Genomic DNA, 9757 nt, shown 5'->3' with positions numbered 1-9757 from the left:
ATTTTAAATCCTTAAGATAGTTATGAATATGAACCCAATAATTACATAATTAATGTTATACATTAATGACAATAAAATGAAAAAAAAGAGAAAGCACAAAGTAGAAAAAAAAACATCAATAAAACACAACATGACTCATTTTGAGTAAAACCACAACCAAGCCAAAATATTTTAAAGATAATAACGTATAAGCTACTGAGCCTTTTCTAAAGTTTGTGTTTACAATTCAAGTATTTTACAATTTCTCAGAATCAAGGGAAACATTAAGGCACCATGAAACTAATACGTTTAATATCTTGTCATAAAAATAAAGATAAGTAAATATGGTTCATAGAAAGTATGTATATAAATATGTCCTGCATAAAATATGGTATGGAGACAGTACATTTGAAGTGTATGAATAAATGATAAACAATAATAAACTGTCAGGCACAATATAGAATTTCAATAGCCTACACTACACTGCTTTGGAACATGGAAATATTCAGAAGTGCATTGCATTTAGTAACAAACAGAACACATAAGATACAAGAGAAATGTGATTCCAGTGTTTGAAGTTTAATCAGGACAACAAACCAAAAAACATCAGTAGTGCAACTTGCAGTAGTAGCTTTGACGTAAAAAAAGAGACAAACAAAATACGACATCACAACAGAAGATTGAGGATCTAAGCCAAAACTCAATTCAGCTCAGGCCTGCTTCATGAAGTAGGATTACTGAGTTGACTGTAAGACTTTGCAGCATAAAACCAAGAACAAGGACTTAAATTAAGAGCACCATCCTCGGTTTTACTCAAATTTATTAATATAACTCAACAATTCTGCTTTGTGAATTTCAGCTTAGCAGGCGGAGATCCACATCAATCTCCAGAGGAAGGGATGACTTCTCTTCGCTGCCAGCTTTGGATCTTAAGTAACTCACTGAGCAAAAGGAACATTGTAACAGTGTAACAGTGTGCAGGGAGTGTTGCATATTCTTTATGGTGAATAATGGACAGCTTAAGCATGTGAAAGGTCAAGGATCTGGTCATGTGTGGGATATTCGGCAGGTTGCAACAGTGAATTTACGTCTGTTCAAGATGCTCTTGGAAGAATTTGAGAACCTCAGTGGAACACAGTGGCAGACTCCTAAATACACCTGTACACGTATTAAAGTCAAAACAAATAAACTACACTAACCCCATACTCACTTACACACAGACACACATTCATGAACCTGATAAATAAATTTAACGGAAGAAAAGATATAAAGGAGATGTACAGCAGATGGTGTCTATTACAAGTCTTCCTCATCACAGAGAACAATAGCAGGCTTGTCCCTGACACATTAAATAAAATCAAGAGCACAAATGTCAGCGTGTCCAGTCAAACCAGGAGAAAACATAGTAGCTGGGTATAACTTAAAGCAGTTGATTTAACTCATACATGTTTGACTTTGGGGCCTTTTAAATGTATGAAAAAGTGAATCAAGAATACTTCAAGTACTTTAAATGTTTCTTAACATGATCCATTTTGAAATCATGCCTTCACCCAGCCAGTACACATTAATGCCTGTTAGCGTATAACACCCACGCTGGTCCACACTGAGGTGATGACGGAAAACACACAGTTTTTATGTCTGTTGACCAGACAAGCACAAAGTATCATGTCCACCTTGCAGAGTCAAGTCCTTCACTTTGAAAGGAAATATAGTGTCCTCTTCTGCCCCCTACAGGCCAGAGCTGAGTCAACATCCTTCTCAGCGCCTTACAGGAAGACAAACTCATCACTGTTTCTTCTGTTATTGCTCCTGCCCAGTTTGCCCGGGGGCAGGATGTGAGCTGCAGGTCCACTGTGATTACTGCTGTGACCTTCTAGACCATAGTCCTGACCCTGGCCTTCTACAAAAGTAAAGATGGGGTACTTCTCCTTAGTTGATGACAGAGCCTGGAAGGAAAACAAAAGACCTGTCTCAAAAATGCTACAAAATATAACAAGTAGATTGATTAAAAAGGGAAAAATTCTTCCTCCACTAAAAATGTGATCTACTTCACTTGGATGTTTGAACTTGTGCTGTGAATAATGATGTATGTACAAAGTTTGACACTACAGGGCTCTTTTCACATTCATGTGCTGAAGGAGGGAAGTTTTTTGAAGATCATTAGATTATGCTAATTTAGGATGATTAAATGAAATTTCTGCCAATTGAATAATCGTTAAAATCAACTGTCAGCACTAAACTTAATACCTGTTTATAAACAATTAATTCCTTACAGCATAGGAGAGAGGAGTTGAAATTTGGCTCATCAGATATTAAAAGTAATTCAATTTATAGTCAGCTAGTTGGAGGAGGGTGTAAAAACTCACCACACTAACAGCAGAACAAAGAGACTCAAAGTCCTTCTTGTTGCTGGCGTAGAAGCCGATGGTACAGCTGGGATCCATACGATTGAAGGGCATCTTTTTGGGAGAGCTACAGTGGAAGGACTAGGGGGTGATAAAAGATGACAAAAATTCATACACTAAAAATGTCAGAAACAAAGTGTTACCAAGTCAATAACTAGACATGAGATGAAAGGTTAGAGTCTAAAATCCAAAATAAGGTGTGAAGAGCAACCGACCTCCAGTGAGAAGTTGGCTTGTGTGACATCCACCACAGGCTGGCAGTAGTGAGGGTCCAGATACAGCAGCTGCTCGTCTGACAGACAGTCAGGAGACAGCAGGAAGAGGAATTGAAACAGAGTATTTAGAGGTATGAAACCACCATAATCGACATTTTAAGGGTAGTAACAGATGAATCGCTCTGTCATATATTTGTTGTTTCTTAGATTTTGTTGCTACTGACTCAAGTAAGAACCTGTGTGGTTGAGTAGCAGTTCCTTTTAATTACATACCAACGCTACTACTACTACCACAGAAAACATTCACTGTATTAAAATGTAACAAAACAGGCCAAACGTCTCTCTTAAATAAGTTAATGTCTCTTTCCATGAGGTTTTGTTTTCAAACCAAACTATTCATGACATCTAATTTGTATTTCCTTGGTTGACAGTGTCTAAACCTATCATAGGCAGTCTAGGTTTGTGTCTTTGCAGCTGTACCAATCCTACCACAGTGTTTACGTGTTTGCTGTGCAGGTGTGGCTCAGTGGTGAAGACCATGAGCTGTAACTTCCCTGTTTCAAATGCAGTTGAATGCAAGTATTACATCTTTACTGTTGCTGTCTAATAACAACTTAAAGTGTAGATGTAGTGTTCCACCATGAGCAAACTTTAAAATGAGTAAAAGTTAGTTAAGGTTAGCGGCACCATTATCACTCTGCTGTGATTCTGTACTGAAGAAACTGTTTTTGAAAAGTATAGGATGAGATCTCAGTTGTTTCTGTATACACTTTAATGGGTATTACTGTACCTTTACCACAGTCACTTAGTAGGCTATGATTCCAAGGGTTTTTTTTTTAAGTTTGCTCTGGTTTGGCACATTTACCATAACATCACCACCAGAAAAGCAATATCAACAATTCAAAGATTATTAACCTGGGAAAGATGCACCACTTGTAGAAGTTGTTCCCAGTGCTCAAATATATAACAGACAGTTTTGGGTACATATTTTTATCTATTGAATGGATTGTGAAATGTTTAAACCACCTGTTTACACAAGAAGGAAAATCACTAAGGATGAGCTGTCTGATCCTGATTGCGATGTTGATTAAAATTATCTTTGCTCTGATTGAGCCATTATTACAACTATTACAAAAGAGGCTCCATATACTGTAAGCACAACTACAGTCAAGTTGCAGTTTGTCCAGCCCTGTAGGCATCAGTCTCCTGTTAAACCCACTGCAAACATAGCAGTGTTTTTTTGGTGCTTATGTTTAACTAGGCTTAGTTTTTAGTTAACCAACCCTCGATAGGGGAGTAAAGCACGAGGCAAACTGGAGAGAGAAGATTAAAGGGAGGCAGTAAGACAAGTAGTATGTGTCCAGTGCAAGTATATCATGTTTTGATAATACTACAAAAGCACCATTCCTGTCTGATGTAGATATAACCAGCAACTCTTAAGTCCTGGCTCTTGAAATGCTGCATTCTGAAGAAAAATATTGTCATTCCCTTGCATCATATCATTGTTAAAAACAGCAAGTGGAGGCTGTTTCTCACCTTGGAAGCCGACAAAGTACAGTGAATGCTTTGGTTTCCCCCCAATGATTCCAATACAACATTCCAGCTTTAGGATGTTCTGGAAATGAACAAAATGGCTTTTAATTGGAGTCAAGAGATACATCAGAGTGCCTAAATGTAGGCAGCAACACAAGAGAAGTTTTAAAACATCCTTTCAGTGAAAACATATGGGTGGTGTGAGGCAGAGCATACAGACCTTGACACATTCGATGTAAGATGGGTTGAGGGCCTCCCCTCCCAGCCGAACAGGCACCAATATGATGACAGACTTCCAGGCTTGGCTGGGCGGATCGGAGGGATTGTGGCTTAGTGACAGATCACACAGACGCACCACATCCTCCTTGTACACTAGAACGTACACAGACATGAGAAAAAACTCAAGAACATGCAAGACGACCCTGAGATTGTTCCAAAGGACTACACAAAAGACCAAACATACATACTGACATTGTGAACTGAAATCTTTAAATTCAACACAGAGCTAATCTCACCTGTACAGTCCTGAGCCACATATACAGCCAGGTTGTGCAGCACAGATGTTTTAGCCACTGCTTTCCTGAAAAACACATATTCAATATTCTAATCAATATTTAACCCAGTATGTAAATATTTCAGTAAATATTGTCTTCTAATGCCCTTACCGTAGTATATGTGCCACTACAGAGGGGCCGTACCAGTCACCAGCTTTCTTCCCTGAACTTTTACCGATTCCCACCAGCTGATGAACCCCAAAAGGTGCTGGAGGTTGATCCCCGAACCAGGTGACCAGCTTGTGGTGGATGGGCTCTGCTTGCCTGTCCCTTGTACACTCAGGCCTCTTCTTCTGGCTGCATTTGGGGGGCTGATCCCTTGGCAGTGTCTTTTCTGGGGTGCTGGGTCCTCGTGGGGAGCCAAAAGAAGGGATGGGGACCCCTCCAGCCCGGGCTGGGGAACGCGGTCGGAAGACCTCAAAGTCAACATCGGTTAGTGGCTGAGCATCTGGCCAAGTCCAGTCTATAGAATACATAAAAAAGGTTTGGCTCTTAGTAATGAGTGTTTATCATATGAATTCAATATGAACTGGAATGGACAATGAAAATATGTTACAACAGACAGATTGAGACAGTGTGGAAGAGAGAAACACTGTCAGCTGTTAAAAGAAACAGAAATAAAACACATCAAAAATAGAAATAAAAAAAGCATAGACACAAAAGTGACCAGAAGAAACAGGAATTAGACAAAGAGAAAGGATGCAGACAACTCATTCACTTAAATCATTTCATTAAAAGCAAGTACTTGCTTCCAAACAAACCTCTGGGCATCAAGTGGACCACGAGGCCCTGTGCCAGCAGCATCTGTCCGCTGCGCAGCATGCAGCCCCAGCCGCAGTCTGTGGTCCAGGTAGAACCCTCCAGCTGAGGAAACTCCCTCCTGTAGGTCAGCCAAATCCTGGACACAAAAGCCAGACGGAACCGCTCCACCTCGTCTGAGAGTGAGCGACGTGACGGGATGAAGGAAGACAAAGAACAAGAAAGACAGAGAGAGAATGTCTGATATTTATGTGACATGAGAAAGATCAGTTTATATGTCTGGGGATTAAAGCTAGAAAAGATGTATAAGCCTGAAAAGTTGTCCAGGGTAAAATGTGTACAGTGGATTGGATTAAGTAACATATAAATTTAAAACTGTTCTATCAGCACTGCATGTCTGAAAGAAAAGCACTGCTTTCTCTTCACTGATGTAAACCCAGCATGAAATGGGTTCATACCACACTGGTTAACCAAAACACGCATTACACCTCAAGTCTAGTCTTCTTGAGGTTTCCCTTTCAAGAGAAGAAATACATTTCTGGGTAAATCCCATTCATACAATACATTTGAGGTATATTTTGTGATATATTTTAAGAGTACCTTCACTGTTGAGCAGGTAGGAGTGTCCAAGGACAATGACTGGTGATGTTTTGTTGAAGGAGGTTTTAGATTTAACAGTCCAACCTACAGTTAGAAAATGAGCAAGAGAAAGGATGTTAGAGAGAGTTCGCAAATAGCTAGGCTGTCTTAGGCTACATGCAAACATGTTGCTGACCATAAAACATGATCGTATTTTATAAAATACATAGAAAAAGATTCAATCATCCACGTGCACACATGTACATACATTCTTAAATCACATGTTCATGTACATAAGAAAACACCCACACATTCTCCCTCAAAGACTGACGAACCATATTTGACATTGTTCCATGCTGACATCAGTTTGGCTTTGAGTTTGTCCATCTCATCTGGCTCTCCGGTTGCTTCTTTGCTGGGATCTGAAGTCTGTGCCGGCCTGCTGAGACTGAAGCTACCCTGCTGCTCCTGGGGCTGCTGCTGCCGCCGGCCCTCCACCAGTTCGTCCTGCATCACTCCCCCAATGTACTGAGCTGCGCTGGGGGAAACCGAGTTCATGGCTCTGAGCTCTCAGAGTTGGACACTGTTGCTCGTCATTGCAACACAGAACTGAGGGGTAAGAAAAAGGAGGACAGGAGTAAGAGATTAAGTTAACTATTGACTGTTGATGTTCAGACGGCCTCTCCTTCAAGTTTAGATGGCTTTGGTTTGGAGTTACTTTGTAAATGCTACCTGTGCTCATACTTTCATAAGGCAAATTATTTTAAACACATGAAACTGGCATTGTTTTGTGTTGTTTCTCATTATTAACAAATCCCATTGAAAGACAAAAAGTACTGCCCGTGTAGCCAAATCCGGATATAAGTTTTGTCTTCTGTGGAAAATAAATAAAAATCACTGAGTTCCCTGAAAAGCCCTCTATAAATAAAATATCATTATTATTATTATCATTATAAACCTCCACTCTTGTCCAAAAACTATTAAAATACATGAGTGAGCCACATTAACAAGGGCACTGTAGTGTATTATGGGTGAATCCCACATTAACCGTCTCGCTGCTGTAAATACTTCAACACCAAATGTTTATTAATCCACAACAGATGTACGATTTCCTTCTGCGTGGGGAAAATCTGTGAAAAAACTACAGTGCTCATGTGTTTTAGAAAATTACTTCATCTCATTGAAAATGTGAACTATATATTTGTGATCTGTCCAGTATGAACCACTAGGCTTGGGTCCAAGTGCCACAGAGTGAGGTCAAAGTATTAACAGAGGGACTAAAGCAATGTTGGTTTTAGCATTTTCACAAGTTTTGTTGACAATAAAAAGAATGTTGAATATTTACAGCGTTATACTTTAAATTCAAGAGGTTGTAGTGGTAAGGTTGATTTAGTAAATTAATCTACTACATTCTTATTCACACTGTTTTAGCAAGTTGTTACTGAGAGGATACGTTTGTACAGCAATGATAAATGTTCAGGTTATACATTAACTTTCACAGATACTGATTTATTGGCTGTATGTTGGAGTATTCCGGTAGAAACCATTAAATTACTGACACTAAACTGTCAAATCACAGTTTTGTTATACAGCAGAAACACATAGTGTTAATCATAGGCTGTACAAACCAAAAGCAAGTCCTCACTTCCTGAAAAAGTATAAATGAATGCAACATACGCATTGTCAGTGCAGACTCGAGTCATCCACATTCAACTACACAATTGCACAATAAACAAAATATTGAGGAAACCACCAATGACTTTTACACCCTAACTTGAAACTGATGAGTTTCAATTGGGAACAGCAACTACAGTGTGTAGTCGCTGATCGAAACATTTCTGTGGAAAAAAGGAATCATCATGTGATTAGCATTTGACAACCGGTATGTTGAGCATGTTCAGCATCTGTGAAAGTCATCTGATTATGGTGGCTGTCATCATCAATCATTGTAGATCAAGCTGTTAAGAGCTTATAGTGCATTTACAGTAGTGGACAGTAACTAAGTCCATGGACTCAAGTACTGTACTTAAATTTGAGGTGCATGTACTCTACACGAAATATTTCCATTTGATAAAATATTAAATTTCCACTCCACTACTTTTCAGAGGGAAATATTGTATTTTCTACTCCACTACACTTATTTGACAATTCAGATCAAGATTTGATCAATCAAATCAATGGATCAATGGATGATGGCCAAGCTTTTAAAATAGAACACTGTTAAAAATAAAATCAGTGGTTTTCAACCTTTTTGTCAAAATGCAGTGTGTAGTCGGGCTCACATTTCAGATGTCTAGAAATGGTTTACAGCTCCACCAATTAGTGATTTTTCCCTTCTCACATAGTTTAATTTCAATAATATTCAAATGATAAAAATGATAATAATAATAATAATAATAATAATAATAATAATAATAATAACAAACTTTATTTATATGGCACTTTTCTTAACAATGTTACAAAGTGCTTTACAGAAGAAATAAAACCAAACAAGGCAGAAATTATCCAACATTTCACCAAAAATCAAGGATTAGAGGAAAAAGCCCAAAAACTGAAAATAGATTTGTGTATCTGAACATTTTTTTCTTCCTCTACCATTAATCATCTCACGACCACTCACATTTATCTGGTGATACATTGGATGATACTTTGGGTGATACCACCTCCAGCAGCTACAACAGTAACATGCTGCTTACACACACACTGATGCTTCAATATTGTTGTTATTATGAATATAATTATTATTATCATCATTATTAATGTCATATACTCTTTATGCAGGCATCAGTCAGAGCTCCCCTCACTGACTCAAACTGGTACAGACCACGGCTGCCCTGATTTTAACTGGCATTAAGAGATATGATCATATTACTCCTGTACCCGTGCCCCCAGAGTCTGGAGGCTTTGACAGCAAAGGAGCAGTCTGCCTATCCAGATTAGACTGGCTTTAGTATCTTAAAATTCTTCTTATATCTTTCTTATATCGGGAAGCTTTCATGAATCTTTGATCAGTTGCTGGCTTTTATTATCTCAAGTTTAACAATATATATTTAATGTTTGACTCTAATTACTGCTTAATAATTATTTATTATTTTCTGTTAAGCACTTTAAAAAACGTGCTGCATAAATAAGGATGATTGTTATTATTACTACTATTATTAATATCAGTCAGGGGGACGAAACGAGTGCCTTTACCTTAATATTTTAACTACATGTTGCTGTCTATTGCCAGTGTAATAAGACAAAGAATACAGCTTTCTTCTGAAACAAGACTAACAGTAAATTTAATTCCAAATAGACCAAATCGAACAATTAGCGACCGTCGTGCCCGACCACCTCGTTTCGCTAACTCGCTTATGATTAAAAGGTTTGCCAATGAACAACTACGTACCGTCTGTAAAATCCAGTTAAGTTGGTCTACACCTTGTAGCCGGTTTACTCATTTCGGATATTTCGTCTGTTTTCACCCAAGTCTTGTTCAGCCCTTACAGATAAAGGAGAGCACTATTGGCTCGCTGAAGCTACAGCTAAATGCACGCTAGCACCGGCGCTAGCTAGCATTTAAACCTGACTGACTCGAGGGTTTCAGTGACTATCCAAACAAACGAATCTGATCATTTATCCGTAAGGTAAGAGTTCCTCCATTTACCAAACGAGCTAATTTGTACACGTTACTGCGAAGAAAACCCAGTACATAGTATGCTAGTTTCCCTGGTCGGAGAAAGCTTTGACG

At 38.6% G+C, this 9757-nt stretch overlaps 1 protein-coding gene across 1 annotated transcript; it reads right to left on the bottom strand.

Annotated features, from left to right (window-relative positions):
• Positions 1–537: 537 nt before the first annotated feature.
• On the bottom strand, positions 538–9757 carry atg4da (autophagy related 4D, cysteine peptidase a). Its single transcript, XM_053334856.1, has 11 exons — positions 9416–9757; positions 6360–6633; positions 6046–6129; positions 5448–5621; positions 4798–5149; positions 4648–4712; positions 4353–4504; positions 4136–4214; positions 2600–2676; positions 2346–2465; positions 538–1925 (listed from the first exon to the last, which is right to left on the bottom strand). Exons 2-11 carry the CDS (start codon positions 6580–6582, stop codon positions 1746–1748), a joined length of 1506 nt encoding a protein of 501 aa, XP_053190831.1. The 5' UTR covers positions 6583–6633; positions 9416–9757; the 3' UTR covers positions 538–1745.

Source organism: Scomber japonicus, chromosome 2 (genome assembly GCF_027409825.1).
Source record: "Scomber japonicus isolate fScoJap1 chromosome 2, fScoJap1.pri, whole genome shotgun sequence".
NCBI classification, from domain to species: Eukaryota; Metazoa; Chordata; class Actinopteri; order Scombriformes; family Scombridae; genus Scomber; species Scomber japonicus.
The sequence above is the reverse complement of the archived record's forward strand: the minus strand, read 5'-3'. Positions and strand labels throughout refer to the sequence as shown.

What these genes read in the sequence shown, in the direction of transcription:
- atg4da (XM_053334856.1), bottom strand. Translation starts at nt 6,582, where the DNA reads ATGAACTCGGTTTCCCCCAGCGCAGCTCAGTACATTGGGGGAGTGATG. An exon ending in GGTCCACTTGATGCCCAGAG is followed by an intron (nt 5,150 to 5,447) that starts GTTTGTTTGGAA and finishes TGTATTCTATAG; the next exon opens with ACTGGACTTGGCCAGATGCT. An exon ending in GTAGTGGCACATATACTACG is followed by an intron (nt 4,713 to 4,797) that starts GTAAGGGCATTA and finishes TGTGTTTTTCAG; the next exon opens with GAAAGCAGTGGCTAAAACAT.